The 16,267-nt window shown below is 42.5% G+C and overlaps 1 protein-coding gene across 1 annotated transcript in view; it reads right to left on the bottom strand.

Annotated features, from left to right (window-relative positions):
* elk1 (ETS transcription factor ELK1) overlaps window positions 1-16,267 on the bottom strand; it is a 33,293-nt gene that overhangs the window by 9,854 nt on the left and 7,172 nt on the right. Inside the window, exons 2-10 of the mRNA XM_079678185.1 lie at window positions 13,989-14,197; window positions 13,213-13,395; window positions 11,291-11,458; window positions 10,660-10,800; window positions 8,142-8,600; window positions 7,878-8,010; window positions 6,565-6,707; window positions 5,966-6,049; window positions 5,483-5,584 (exon numbers count right to left, since the gene is read on the bottom strand). Coding sequence (XP_079534311.1) covers window positions 5,483-5,584; window positions 5,966-6,049; window positions 6,565-6,707; window positions 7,878-8,010; window positions 8,142-8,600; window positions 10,660-10,800; window positions 11,291-11,458; window positions 13,213-13,395; window positions 13,989-14,197 — 1,622 coding nt within the window. The remainder of the gene's footprint in view (window positions 1-5,482; window positions 5,585-5,965; window positions 6,050-6,564; window positions 6,708-7,877; window positions 8,011-8,141; window positions 8,601-10,659; window positions 10,801-11,290; window positions 11,459-13,212; window positions 13,396-13,988; window positions 14,198-16,267) is intronic.

The raw sequence follows: 16,267 nt of genomic DNA, 5'->3' as shown, positions 1-16,267 counted from the left end.
CAAAAGATAAGGTTAAAGCCATTGTTCTGAGTACGTGTGATCGTTTAAAACCTAAGGATATAAACTAAAATGATTGCACGGACAACAAATTTATCCTGCGTTACATTTGAAATAGTTTGTTTTGGTGAATACAGTGATTCAACATCCAGCTATTTTGTAGTTTTCCTTCCTGCAGTGTAAGGTAGATCTTTGGTATTTTGATAACAAGACACCATAATGCAAATGTGTTGACAGTCACGATAATTGTACAAGTGTAGGTTTTGGTAATAACGGAGCTCTCGTGTGTGATCTGAGAGCATTACTAAGCATTACTTAAAATGAGCAGTCAGTCGACACGTGGGTTTAAAACTCTTCCGGCTTTATGTTTGAACATTTCCCAAAAGCAAAGTGCTTGGCCGCCTCGCCGTCCAGGAGATTTAACACACCCTGCGTTCCAGCGCGATAAAATAAATACCACAAAAATATGTAAAATAAATTCGTTTTTAAAGATAAATATGGAAGAAAATGAATATCAGAAGTATATAATGAAATATGATATCAATAAACCTTTTTATTTTTAGAGAATCAGATATTCCTTTGTTTAATGGAAAATGTCCCTAAGTGACTTTAAAGCAGAAAACATTAAAGCAGCTGTAATCCTATACTTCTTCTTATAAACACGCACGCAGTTAAGTTAAGCTTCATGTAGATCCGTATAATCTGCTCTGAGTGTTTCATCTGTCCAGAAAGCTGCCACTGAATATTTATATCTTTACTGAAAACTCGATCATGTGATGACCTGTCATGACTTTATTTAAGTATATTAGATATATATAAAACATTAGACTTTAAAGAGTCCTCTCCTGCTGATGTTCAGGTGTATATCAGTATGTAGTGTCTCTACTTTAAAGAGTCCTCTCCTGCTGATGTTCAGGTGTATATCAGTATGTAGTGTCTCTACTTTAAAGAGTTCTCTCCTGCTGATGTTCAGGTGCATATCAGTATGTAGTGTCTCTACTTTAAAGAGTCCTCTCCTGCTGATGTTCAGGTGTATATCAGTATGAAGTGTCTCTACTTTAAAGAGTCCTCTCCTGCTGATGTTCAGGTGTATATCAGTATGAAGTGTCTCTACTTTAAAGAGTCCTCTCCTGCTGATGTTCAGGTGTATATCAGTATGTAGTGTCTCTACTTTAAAGAGTCCTCTCCTGCTGGTCTTCAGGTGTATATCAGTATGTAGTGTCTCTACTTTAAAGAGTCCTCTCCTGTTGATGTTCAGGTGCATATCAGTATGAAGTGTCTCTACTTTAAAGAGTCCTCTCCTGCTGATGTTCAGGTGTATATCAGTATGTAGTGTCTCTACTTTAAAGAGTCCTCTCCTGCTGATGTTCAGGTGTATATCAGTATGCAGTGTCTCTACTTTAAAGAGTCCTCTCCTGCTGATGTTCAGGTGTATATCAGTATGTAGCGTCTCTACTTTAAAGAGTCCTCTCCTGCTGATGTTCAGGTGTATATCAATATGTAGCGTCTCTACTTTAAAGAGTCCTCTCCTGCTGATGTTCAAGTGTATATCAGTATGTAGCGTCTCTACTTTAAAGAGTCCTCTCCTGCTGATGTTCAGGTGTATATCAATATGTAGCGTCTCTACTTTAAAGAGTCCTCTCCTGCTGATGTTCAGGTGTATATCAGTATGTAGTGTCTCTACTTTAAAGAGTCCTCTCCTGCTGATGTTCAGGTGTATATCAGTATGTAGCGTCTCTACTTTAAAGAGTCCTCTCCTGCTGATGTTCAGGTGTATATCAATATGTAGCGTCTCTACTTTAAAGAGTCCTCTCCTGCTGATGTTCAGGTGTATATCAGTATGTAGTGTCTCTACTTTAAAGAGTCCTCTCCTGCTGATGTTCAGGTGTATATCAATATGTAGTGTCTCTACTTTAAAGAGTCCTCTCCTACTGATGTTCAGGTGTATATCAGTATGTAGTGTCTCTACTTTAAAGAGTCCTCTCCTGCTGATGTTCAGGTGTATATCAGTATGTAGAGTCTCTACTTTAAAGAGTCCTCTCCTGCTGGTGTTCAGGTGTATATCAATATGTAGCGTCTCTACTTTAAAGAGTCCTCTCCTACTGATGTTCAGGTGTATATCAGTATGTAGTGTCTCTACTTTAAAGAGTCCTCTCCTGCTGATGTTCAGGTGTATATCAATATGTAGCGTTTCTACTTTAAAGAGTCCTCTCCTGCTGATGTTCAGGTGTATATCAGTATGTAGTGTCTCTACTTTAAAGAGTCCTCTCCTGCTGATGTTCAGGTGTATATCAATATGTAGCGTCTCTACTTTAAAGAGTCCTCTCCTACTGATGTTCAGGTGTATATCAGTATGTAGTGTCTCTACTTTAAAGAGTCCTCTCCTGCTGATGTTCAGGTGTATATCAGTATGTAGAGTCTCTACTTTAAAGAGTCCTCTCCTGCTGGTGTTCAGGTGTATATCAATATGTAGCGTCTCTACTTTAAAGAGTCCTCTCCTACTGATGTTCAGGTGTATATCAGTATGTAGTGTCTCTACTTTAAAGAGTCCTCTCCTGCTGATGTTCAGGTGTATATCAGTATGTAGTGTCTCTACTTTAAAGAGTCCTCTCCTGCTGATGTTCAGGTATATATCAGTATGTAGTGTCTCTACTTTAAAGACTCCTCTCCTGCTGATGTTCAGGTGTATATCAGTATGTAGAGTCTCTACTTTAAAGAGTCATCTCCTGCTGATGTTCAGGTGTATATCAGTATGTAGTGTCTCTACTTTAAAGAGTCCTCTCCTGCTGATGTTCAGGTGTATATCAGTATGTAGTGTCTCTACTTTAAAGAGTCCTCTCCTGCTGATGTTCAGGTGTATATCAGTATGTAGTGTCTCTACATGTCTCCATGTTTTAATATTCAAAAAGTTCTTTATTTTTCTCACACTTCCTGTGCTGCAGCACCTATTTTCACCCTCTGTCTGAAACCAGAGCCCAGTCTGCTCTGATTGGTTAGCTGGCCGGCTCTGTTGTGATTGGTCAACAGTTTAGAGACGTCAAATTTATATTTTTATTTATTAAAAGGCATATTCATTTATGTAATGGCAAGACTTATTCATGTATTTAAAATGTGCATTAAATATATATCCAGAGTGATTTACTGAATAATTACTAAATAAATCCATTACAGATAAACTAAATACCTATTTTGTGTCATCCTGTATTTCCCGGCTGTACCACCAGGAGGCGACAAAGTGCAACAAACACTACTTTAATAAACCAGAGATTGTTTTCTCACCAGAGGAAGACAATTAATCAATGAAACATTTTCAAATTGTTTCAAAATGGACTCAACTCTGATTATTATGAAGTTTATAATAACTAATAATGAGGAGGTTGTTGTTGTTGTTGTTGTTGTTGTTGTTGACACCGGTTCCTGAATGTCCTCTTAATACTGCTGCGACAAATACAACTTGGTTATTTCCTTATTAGACTTTAGCCCCTATAAAAAGTGTGTTCTGTGTTGTGTGGATTATAATGTTAAAAGTAACTCTGGTGAACTAAACCTTTAATTATTGGGTATCAGATAACAGATGGAGTCAAACAAAACTGAGCCAGAAAGCTGCAGAGACACAGTGTGTGTGTGTGTGTGTGTGTGTGTGTGTGTGTGTGTGTGTGTGTGTGTGTGTGTGTGTGTGTGTGTGTGTGTGTGTGTGTGTGTGTACAGGTTTCATGCAGTGCATGTTGTGTGCTTATTTGTTTGTGTGTATGTGTGTGTGTGTGTGTGTGTGTGTGTGTATGTGTGTGTGTGTGTGTGTGTGTGTACAGGTTTCATGCAGTGCGTGTTGTGTGCTTATTGTGTGTGTGTGTGTGTGTGTGTGTGTGTGTGTGTGTGTGTGTGTGTGTGTGTGTGTGTGTGTGTGTGTGTGTGTGTGTGTGTGTGTGTGTGTGTGTGTGTGTGTGTGTGTGCGTGCGTGTGTGGGCGTGTGTGGGCGTGTGTGGGCGTGACCTGGATCAGGTACAGGTTTCATGCAGTGCGTGTTGTGTGCTCGTGTATTTAAGGTCATACAAATTAGATAATAAATAGAGGTTAATAACTTAGTGCTTAATGAGCTGGATTCAGATTAAGACCCAACATCTTTTTGGGAACACTTTCCAATAATTTAGTGGCATTAAAGCTGTGATTAATGTTGTCAGTACGTATACTTGTTTCTAAAAGGTGAAGAGTGAAGCCCATGCTGTGGTTTCAGTGAACAGCGAGCACAAACCTGTGAAACCTTTAGAAGCCGTGAGATAAAGTGTGAACTCTGCAGAGCTGTGACCAACCTACAAATCATACTTTCTGTTTAAAGAGGAACTCTACGGATGATACCGTCAACTTTAACATTAAAGCTACTGCTTCAAATTATAAAGGATATTCAAAAACAAAAAACGACTGGATATTTGATTTTCGTTTTCAAACTGAAAACCCAAAATTGAAATACAAGGCGTTTTTCTTTATCATGGTCAAAAATGGATTTACTAAACTTAAAAAACGGGATGATTTTCATTTTTTACTTCTCAAAACAAAAAATAAAATCACTAGAAAACAGAAGAAAAAAAACCTGTTTTTTCATATTCTGCTACCGGAAGTCTTTCAAAATAAGAGCGCAGATGAGGACGGTCAATCCGTGTAACTACGGTCCATTTGTTTTAACAACGAAAACAGCCAAGACACATTTTAAGCCCAGAAAATGAATGTTATTAAGCACATTACAAATATTCTTTATTTGCAGTATTTTATTTAAAAAAAAATCAGAAAGACTGCATCAAATATGCTATATCTATAGAATATCAATATTGTTATTAACTTCAATCAAAGTCCATTTAAATAGCGGGCAAGACTTTCCGAGGGGTCAAAATGCTGCTGCCGGAGTACTGACTGGAGGTATTGCTGATATCAAGTCTACCATCCTCTTAAAATACTCTGTCCAACAATATCAGTCTCATGAAGGAAGGTGTTTCAACGCTGATTCAAAATAACAGAGAAATATGCATTCTCATTCTCAGGAGGGGACATTGACAGAGGATTACTCAAAAAGTACACAGTAAGTACTTCATAGTACTTGTTGTGGGAGTAGTTTCACGACTAGCCTACTGAGTCCAACAGGATCGATCTCACGAAGAACTATTGGCAGAAAAAATAATAACTCGAGAGACGGCTGAGCTGACCGCAGTGCAGAATCGCTGTATCGTTGAAATCTCCAAACAATGTTGTTATGTATTGTATTTGTGTTATTTCAAATAAAAAATAAGGAAAGTGTTGTTGGGAAATCTGCATTGAACTGAATATACCGTGTGAGATATTATAGTGCAGGTCGTCACACGTGACCTGGCTGTAATTTACACTATAAATAGTTCATAGCATTACAGTAAATAAGTAAATAAATAATCAAGTTAAAAAAGCTATCAAGAATTTAAAAGTTTGAGGGGATGAAGGATTTTGTCTTAAGAGCAGGTATTACCTGGAAGGAGAGTTTGGCCGGAGAGCGAGGAGCGATGGGGCTCAGGGTGCTCCAGAAGTGGATGGTGGAGGGAAGAGGACTGGGAGTCAACAGGACCGGAGTCTGAACACACACACACACACACACATCAGAACAACAGGAAAAACTCTGCAAAGCTTGGGTGTGTTTAATTTCAATATATGAAGATTTTTTGTGTGATTTGAGACATCAGATCACACACACACACACACACACACACACACACACACACACACACACACACACACACACACACACACACACACACACACACACACACACACACACACACACACACACACACACACACACACACACACACACACACACACACACACACACACACACACACACACACACACACACACACACACACACACACACACACACACACACACACACACACACACACACACACACACACACACACACACACACACACACACACACGAGTGGAGTGTTTACCAGACAGTGGGAGGTGATGACAGACGGGGTGAGTGTGTTGGTCGCAGATCCAGGAGCCAATAAGCTGTTAACAGCTGCGTTCACCTGCAGAGGGAAACAGGAAGTGATGTCACAGGCTCTACCTTTCTACCTGCTTGACCTAAATCCTAGAAGCTCAAATGCTGTATTCCAAGTTATTCTTTTGAATGTGTGTTTGGTGGCATGATCATTATTATTTAGAGTCATTGCGTGCCTATCGATTTGAACACGATCCGTGTATCCATCATTTCCTGGTCTTCTCTAAAGAAGAGGGACCAATGAAAACGTTGTCATGTTGCCGTTGGTCACCATGGAAACATTCATTAGCTAACAAGGACATTATTGTTCTATTAATATAAAGGGAGGTCAGGTACTCTTTAAAACAGCTGCTAGTTATGGGTACTTTTTACTGAAGTACATTTCAAAGCCTCTTTACTTTGACTTGAGTAAAGAAGTTTAGTCAGTACTTCTACTTTCACCAGAGTATTTTTAAACACGAGTATCTGTACTTCTATTTGATTAAAGGATATGTGTACTCTTGCCTTCTCTGTGTGTTTATATGTCAAGTGTTTCGTACAAACCTTATCCAGGGAGAGGCCGGGGGGGAGGGAGGGGGAGGAGGGCAGCTCGAGGCCTCGGGGCTTCTTTGGTTTTGGAGGAACAGCGTCTGAAGTCACATGAGGAGTCATCGCTGAGAAGGGGGTCTCCGGGGGGGCGGAGGGACCTGAGAGACAGAAACATCTAACTGTGAAAGCCTGTTTGTTTTTTTTTATCTTAAGACACAAACATGGACATAACAATAACATATAGGGGATGACATTCCCATCTCAGACAAAAACAAAACAACAAAAGCAGAAGAAATAAACCCCACTTCAACATTTCACAAACAAAAATAGGTTGACAACCAAAAACACAACATATTTATATATAAGCATATTTATAGTTCCTTTAATCCCGCTCTTCGTTAGAGCTCATTATTTCCCATTTCATGGCGTGTTGATTTTTTGTGGCAATAATCTTCTCCAAATGAAATTGTATTTTGAATCTACTCTTCAAACACCTGAAATTAAGATTACTCCTTGATTGAGTTTTAAAAATATGTATTTCAGCGAGAACAATAGTTGTATTTATTAACTGTGTGCCGTCTTCATCTAAAAGCCCAAATAAAATATGAAAGGGCGTAAATTCAATATTGAGTGTCATCAGCCAATTATAACACGTAAAGGCCCGGACACACCAAACTGACACCGAAGGACACGACTGTTGTTTCCCCTCACGTCTCCTGCGTCTCGGCCATGTGTCTCACTGGAACACACCGCAAAGACTTCAGCCGACGGCCAAGTAGCACGTACGCACTGCGCATGCTTGATTGGCAATAACTCTCCTTACCAGCAGGCGGCGGTAGTGTGTATTCGTCATTCAAAAGAGGCAACAACCGGAAGACAGACTGGGTGATATATACAAAGAACATACATTGACTTATCATCGAAAACATGTTTAGTGCGGTACTGGAAAATTAAAAATAGCCATCTGTGTGTGCCTTCTTCACTTCCGTTTCGCTTCTCATGCACCGATTCGCTAAGCTGAACAGCCAATCAGAGTGATTTATTTTGCCGACAGCCCGGCACGGCCCGAAAAGACACGACGGTGCGGGACACACCAATCTGGCGACAGGACGCTCATCGACGGCCGAAATCGGCTCGGTGTGTACGGGCCCTAAGACCACAGACTTGCAACATGTGGACAATAAAAAAATAAATGCATCTGTTCTTCCTCTTCCTCTTCCTCTTCCTCATCACAGAATCTACATAATGGTTCAATGAAAGCCTCTGTGGATAATTTGGTACATTCTCTCTGTGTGAGAAACTCCTCAGTGAGAACAGTTTTCCGTTACCTGTTAGCGTGTCCTTGCCCTCGCCTGCAGGCTGCTGACCTCCGACCCCCGGGTCCATGCAGGTGGGGGGGGGGCTCTCCACGATGGTGATGTGGGGCTCTAGTTCCCCCGAGCGACAGGTCAGCTGAGGGACCTGGGGGAGGAGCAGAGAGACGAACAGGTCATCAGTCTGAGGAACGAGGCAGCAGACATCTGGACTCTCTGTGATGCTTTCAATTTTGAATCCAGAACATTCTGAAAATATCAGATTATTCTCTCTCTCACCTCCTCCACCTGTTTCTCCTCCAGAGGCACCATCTTCAGGAGCTCCTCCTCCTCCGACGGCAGGTTCTCCTCCTTGATGATGATGGGAGGAGGAGGAGGAGGGCGGACAGAAGAAGGAGAAAGAGGAAGAGGACGGACAGAAGATGGAGGAAGAGGAGCGACGGAGAGAGGAGAAGCCGTCATGGCCGCCTGATGCTGAATTTGCTGTGTGGGAGGGGGTTTGATGATGACAAAAACAGGCTGATGATTCGGGTGAGGAGCAGTTTGGGGGTGAGGAGGGTAGCTGGCATTATTGGTGATTCCCCCACAGTCTTCCTGCATCTGAGGAGCCATGGATATGTGAGGGGGGGGCACAGGATTGGACCCTCCGATGGGGATAATGGGGGTGAGAGAGGAAGGATCCCCAACACTGGTGAGATAAATCTGAGGAGGGTCGTTTAGAGCGGGAGGCAGGGGAATCTGGGGAAAAATACAGAGGATGGAAGGATGAGTGCAACAAGTAGTGGTTAAGGACCAGTTTGTTACTGGGACAAAGAGAGTGGAGCAGGGAGGATTATTGACCATGACCATTGGATTTCAGAAAATAAACTCCATGGTAAACAAACATTTATTAACACATCTTTATATAATTTTTGAAGTGCAAATGCAATCTCCAGAAATAAAAAGCTAATGTTGGGCTATAAAGGAACTACAGCACGGTCACATGACTTCACGTCACCACCGCTAAGCTAAAGGAGGCTAATGTTGGGCTATAAAGGAACTACAGCATGGTCACATGACTTCACGTCACCACCGCTAAGCTAAAGGCGGCTAATGTTGGGCTATTAAGGAACTACAGCACGGTCACATGACTTCACGTCACCACCGCTAAGCTAAGGGTGGCTAATGTTGGGCTATAAAGGAACTACAGCACGGTCACATGACTTCACGTCACCACCGCTAAGCTAAAGGTGGCTAATGTTGGGCTATAAAGGAACTACAGCATGGTCACATGACTTCACGTCACCACCGCTAAGCTAAGGGTGGCTAATGTTGGGCTATAAAGGAACTACAGCACGGTCACAGGATTTCACCACCGCTAAGCTAAAGGTGGCTAATGTTGGGCTATAAAGGAACTACAGCACGGTCACATGACTTCACGTCACCACCGCTAAGCTAAAGGCGGCTAATGTTGGGCTATTAAGGAACTACAGCACGGTCACATGACTTCACGTCGCCACCGCTAAGCTAAAGGAGGCTAATGTTGGGCTATAAAGGAACTACAGCATGGTCACATGACTTCACGTCACCACCGCTAAGCTAAAGGCGGCTAATGTTGGGCTATTAAGGAACTACAGCACGGTCACATGACTTCACGTCACCACCGCTAAGCTAAGGGTGGCTAATGTTGGGCTATAAAGGAACTATAGCACGGTCACATGACTTCACGTCACCACCGCTAAGCTAAAGGTGGCTAATGTTGGGCTATAAAGGAACTACAGCATGGTCACATGACTTCACGTCACCACCGCTAAGCTAAGGGTGGCTAATGTTGGGCTATAAAGGAACTACAGCACGGTCACATGACTTCACGTCACCACCGCTAAGCTAAAGGTGGCTAATGTTGGGCTATAAAGGAACTACAGCATGGTCACATGACTTCACGTCACCACCGCTAAGCTAAAGGAGGCTAATGTTGGGCTATAAAGGAACTACAGCATGGTCACATGACTTCACGTCACCACCGCTAAGCTAAAGGAGGCTAATGTTGGGCTATAAAGGAACTACAGCATGGTCACATGACTTCACGTCACCACCGCTAAGCTAAAGGCGGCTAATGTTGGGCTATTAAGGAACTACAGCACGGTCACATGACTTCACGTCACCACCGCTAAGCTAAGGGTGGCTAATGTTGGGCTATAAAGGAACTACAGCACGGTCACATGACTTCACGTCACCACCGCTAAGCTAAAGGTGGCTAATGTTGGGCTATAAAGGAACTACAGCATGGTCACATGACTTCACGTCACCACCGCTAAGCTAAAGGAGGCTAATGTTGGGCTATTAAGGAACTACAGCACGGTCACATGACTTCACGTCACCACCGCTAAGCTAAGGGTGGCTAATGTTGGGCTATAAAGGAACTACAGCACGGTCACATGACTTCACGTCACCACCGCTAAGCTAAAGGAGGCTAATGTTGGGCTATAAAGGAACTACAGCACGGTCACAGGATTTCACCACCGCTCAGCTAAAGGTGGCTAATGTTGGGCTATAAAGGAACTACAGCACGGTCACATGACTTCACGTCACCACCGCTAAGCTAAAGGCGGCTAATGTTGGGCTATTAAGGAACTACAGCACGGTCACATGACTTCACGTCGCCACCGCTAAGCTAAAGGTGGCTAATGTTGGGCGTGGTGACGTTTAGTCGTCTCGTTTAGACACTTGTTTTTAAATTCACCAATGGGGTATTTACTGACGTATTTGATGTCGTAGAACAAAACGTTAATTGCTCTTCTGTGTCTAACACACTGACCTGTGATTGGCTGGTGGCGTTTGTGGTTATCTGCGGGCTGAGAGCCGGAGTGGCACACGGAGACGGCTGAGTGACGATCACCTGCAGAGCCGAGTCCATCGAACCTCCTACTGACGGAGGAGACTCTGATATCACACAGACCTGAGGAGGAGGAGGAGGAGGAGGAGGAGGAGGAGGAGGAGGAGGAGGAGGGAGAAGAAGGATTGAGAGAGGAGGTTAAGAATCATCATTATTATTATTGTTATTATGGTACTCGCCAGTATATAGTAAGTAATTGAGAATAACTTTATCAGCTGCAACATTAAAGTAATTAACCCCAAAAAAGGATCGATAAATAAAATACAATCCTTTTGTATTCATTATTATGCATAGAGAGTTCTTTTACTTTTGGTACTTGTATATAGTATACTTTTGGGTTATACTTTCCTTTATGTAAAGTTCTCAGTACTACATCATCAAAAATCACAGTGAAATACAAATGCTGTTTCAGCGATAGCTTCATGTAGATAGCTGTTCATTTCTGGTCGATTATCAAAACGCTTAAATTTCAATGTCGAATACCATCCTTAACGCGGAATGAATTCAATCATGTATTAAGATGTTAAAAATATTGTTTAACTGCATCTCTCACCTCTCTTAGATCGAACATGGCGGCGGCGTCGTGTTGTATCAGCAGCTCTGTTTTGATTGGCTGTGGGTTGGGCGAGGCTTGCAGTGATTGGATGGTGAAGGTGGAGTAGAGGCCGGACTTCATGTAGTCGTTACGGGAACTTTTCTGAGAGCCGCCGGGTGACGAGCGCTGGGGATCAATACAGAAATCAGTCAGACACTAAATACATTTATAATAATAATAATAATAATAATAATAATAATAATAATAATAATACACTTGACGCAGACCAAAGTGCTTTACAGAGTATGACAAAAGGTCACAATTAAATTAAAATATGTAAAAACAAGAAAACATTCAAACATGAACAGTGATACTACAGAAATTATAAGCCGAATTAAAAAGATAGGTCTTTAATTTACTTTTTTAAACTCCAATTGAGGTTGCCGTTCTAAGATCAAATGGGAGGCTGCTCCACAGTTTGGGGCGATATAAAAACAGAAAGCAACCTCTCCAGTTTTCTTGTAATGCACTGTAGGTACTATTAAAAGTGAAACATTAAGCGCTTTCACACCAGAGTACTTTTCCCGTTTAGTTCCGATAGTTCCTGGGATTTTGCGTTCACACCAAAAAAGAGAACTTAGTTCATGAGACCTTTTACCCCCTTTTTAGTGCCTGCTAGCCTGGGGAGAAAAAAGTTCAAATTTCTGATTGTCTGGGCGAATTGCAAACCACGCCCCGTAAAACTCTGAAAAGTTTTGTGAAGCCGCCATTGTATTTGCTGGCATTAGCATTATTAGGAGGTGTCGGCGTTCTGGCGATTTGCTAGGATGTCCCCAACTCCGGGGACTTCCGGCCGGGGACATCGGGTGGCAGTATACGCCGTGAAGTTATTTGCGGCCTGCCAGTAAACCCAAAGCAGAAGAAGAAGAAGAAGTGACGTCAGCGGCTTCATTTGCGTAATCTTCCCTCAGGGACTTATTCCGGTGTGAACGCGATCGGCTCTTTAGTTCCATGGGGGAACTAAGTGATGGGAACTAAGTACGGCAAAGTACTTGGTGTGAAAGCGGCTATTGGAGGATCTAATGCCCCTTTCACACCAACGCGGTTCCCGTTCTAGCTCTGTGCTACAGCTCTTCTGGTTCGGAACCGTTTTTTTCTTTTCAGCCCCCGTTTTGTTCACACCACCCAGAGCCCGAGTGGTGCTGCGTCATTGCGTCATCGTTTGCGTCACGACGTAACCGTTTACATGCCTGCTTCATAAAGCCAAACCGCGTGGAAACCCCTCACATCGAAAACAACAATGGCCGATTGTATTGAAGCGCTGCTTTTGCTCTGTCAAAACCGAATGGAAATAATAGGATGGCTTCACCACAAACTTCCCATTCGTCACAAGCGACTTTCAAATGTTCTTTGACAGAGTCTAGCATGTCATAATGTTGACTTGTTTTTGGACGACCGCTGTCACTCCGTCCGAGGTCTCGCTTTCGGTCCCGATAATCCTTCTTAACTTTTTTCAGTTTGTTGCAAATCTGGTCCACTGTTTACGTTTGGGGTTTTCCATTGTTGTGTACAAATAGGACAAAACGTGGGCTTTTTGTTGTTGTTCAGGAGGTTGATCCCGATCCTCCCCCTGCCCCCGCCTCCGACGTAAGCGGGACGTATACGGTTCTTGCTTCTAGACCGACTATTTTTTGGAGCTTGGTAAGAACCAGTTTTCGGGGAAAAGAGCCGGCTCCGCGGTATGAACAGGAAAAAAATTGTGTTTATCAGGCTCTAGCTCCGAACCGGCCCTGGAACCGCGTTGGTGTGAAAGGGGCACAAGTGTCCTTGCTGGTTGATAAAATGAGAGACAGTCACTTAAATATGTTGGGGCAAGGTTATGTGTATGTGATGATATCACTGTGCAGAAATACACAAAGAGGAAGGAAGTCAAAGTGTACCTGTAAGCTCTTTGACGGACAGGTGGAGGTCCCGCCCTCGAGGCCTATTGATTGGCCGTTAGGGTCGGAGATGTCCCTCCTTTGGCCTTCCTCTCCGTTACGAAGCCCTTCAGCCAGGGAGGGGTCAGGCTGACTCACAAACTTATAGACAAACTTCTGACCGCTCACCTTCTTTATGATATTCTGAAATAAGCATGAATAAATACACAACTGTAAGAAAATGCACTAAAGGAGAATCCATTTTCTTTTGCAGTAAAAGGTATTTTTGTGTGTGTCCACAATACAAATAAACAATGGACCTAGATGTTCTCAAACAAAGGGTGTAGCAGGGGCCAAGGAAGATCCCGTTACATTTGGGATCCGATTTACAGGCAAACACACAAACTACGTTTCACTTTTTTTAAACATTGTAAGATAGGGGCATTTGTGCTGCATTCATGGGGTGTTGGAAAAATCGGAAGAATGTGTTCCCTACTGGGAAAATTCACGTGAACCCTTATTATTTCTTACATTTTAACATGTTGGTTTCAACGCTTGGAGCAATAAAATACAACACATATTCTTTGTGGTGTCCATGTTGTTTCCACATTACGACTTAATGCTCATAACTTCCCCACTCAGTATATAGGAACGTCTGAGGAACACTTGAATGCACCTTTGGAGGTCAGTGCTCGCCAAGAATCATTATAGTTATATGATAAGCATTACCTATTACCAATTATACTCAAAAACTGGAACACAACACAAGAAAATCATATATTATCAGTAGTATTAACCTTGTCGTAGTAGTATCTCAGCGCTCGGCTCAGTTTGTCGTAAGTCATGTTATTTTTGTTCTTGCGGAGACCCCATAGTCGTGCCACCTCCTCGGAGTCCAGCAGCTTGAACTCTCCATCCTCACTTGTCCAGGAGATCAGGTGACGCTGCCGCTGATCCTCCAGCAGGTGGAGCAGGAACTGCCACAGCGTGATGGACGGGTCCATCGCTGAGGGACACACAGAGTTTCAAAATCAAAAGTCAACTTTATTGTCAATCTTTCAGTTTGGGTCCAAGGCTAAAATCCCTGGGAGTTTCTCTCCCACACATCCCCCTCCCCCCCTACTTGAAACACCTCCATTAGACTCCTTTATTTTCTTTCAGGAACATAATGTCATCACTATGACACAAACACTTCAGCTTCCATTGGCTAGTGCTCCAACACATTGTACGTGATAGGCTAAGGGGGCGGGACATCTCTAAGCGGTTGACCAATCACAACAGAGCCGGCCAGCTAACCAATCAGAGCAGACTGGGCTCTGGTTTCAGACAGAGGGTGAAAAGAGGTGCTGCAGCACAGGCAGTAAGAGAACAATAAAGAGCTTTTTGAACATTAAAGCATGGAGACATGTCCCAGTAGAGACACTACATACTGATATACACCTGGACATCAGCAAGAGAGGACTCTTTAAAGTAGAGACACTACATACTGATATACACCTGAACATCAGCATGAGAGGACTCTTTAAAGTAGAGACACTACATACTGATATACACCTGAACATCAGCAGGAGAGGACTCTTTAAAGTAGAGACACTACATACTGATATACACCTGAACATCAGCAGGAGAGGACTCTTTAAAGTAGAGACACTACATACTGATATACACCTGAAAATCAGCAGGAGAGGACTCTTTAAAGTAGAGACACTACATACTGATATACACCTGAACATCAGCAGGAGAGGACTCTTTAAAGTAGAGATACTACATACTGATATACACCTGAACATCAGCAGGAGAGGACTCTTTAAAGTAGAGACACCACATACTGATATACACCTGAACATCAGCAGGAGAGGACTCTTTAAAGTAGAGACACCACATACTGATATACACCTGGACATCAGCAAGAGATGACTCTTTAAAGTAGAGACACTACATACTGATATACACCTGAACATCAGCATGAGAGGACTCTTTAAAGTAGAGACACTACATACTGATATACACCTGAACATCAGCAGGAGAGGACTCTTTAAAGTAGAGACACTACATACTGATATACACCTGAACATCAGCAGGAGAGGACTCTTTAAAGTAGAGACACTACATACTGATATACACCTGAAAATCAGCAGGAGAGGACTCTTTAAAGTAGAGACACTACATACTGATATACACCTGAACATCAGCAGGAGAGGACTCTTTAAAGTAGAGATACTACATACTGATATACACCTGAACATCAGCAGGAGAGGACTCTTTAAAGTAGAGACACTACATACTGATATACACCTGAACATCAGCAGGAGAGGACTCTTTAAAGTAGAGACACTACATACTGATATACACCTGAACATCAGCAGGAGAGGACTCTTTAAAGTAGAGACACTACATACTGATATACACCTGAACATCAGCAGGAGAGGACTCTTTAAAGTAGAGACACTACATACTGATATACACCTGAACATCAGCAGGAGAGGACTCTTTAAAGTAGAGACACTACATACTGATATACACCTGAACATCAGCAGGAGAGGACTCTTTAAAGTAGAGACACTACATACTGATATACACCTGAACATCAGCAGGAGAGGACTCTTTAAAGTAGAGACACTACATACTGATATACACCTGAACATCAGCAGGAGAGCACTCTTTAAAGTAGAGACACTACATACTGATATACACCTGAACATCAGCAGGAGAGGACTCTTTAAAGTAGAGACACTACATACTGATATACACCTGAACATCAGCAGGAGAGCACTCTTTAAAGTAGAGACACTACATACTGATATACACCTGAACATCAGCAGGAGAGGACTCTTTAAAGTAGAGACACTACATACTGATATACACCTGAACATCAGCAGGAGAGCACTCTTTAAAGTAGAGACACTACATACTGATATACACCTGAATATCAGCAGGAGAGGACTCTTTAAAGTAGAGACACTACATACTGATATACACCTGAACATCAGCAGGAGAGGACTCTTTAAAGTAGAGACACTACATACTGATATACACCTGAACTTCAGCAGGAGAGGACTCTTTAAATTAGAGACAC

The sequence above is a fragment of the Notothenia rossii genome (genome assembly GCF_949606895.1).
Source record: "Notothenia rossii genome assembly, chromosome: 4".
In the NCBI taxonomy this organism is placed as follows: Eukaryota; Metazoa; Chordata; class Actinopteri; order Perciformes; family Nototheniidae; genus Notothenia; species Notothenia rossii.
Note: the sequence above shows the minus strand (reverse complement) of the source record. Positions and strands in the feature narration are given on the sequence as shown.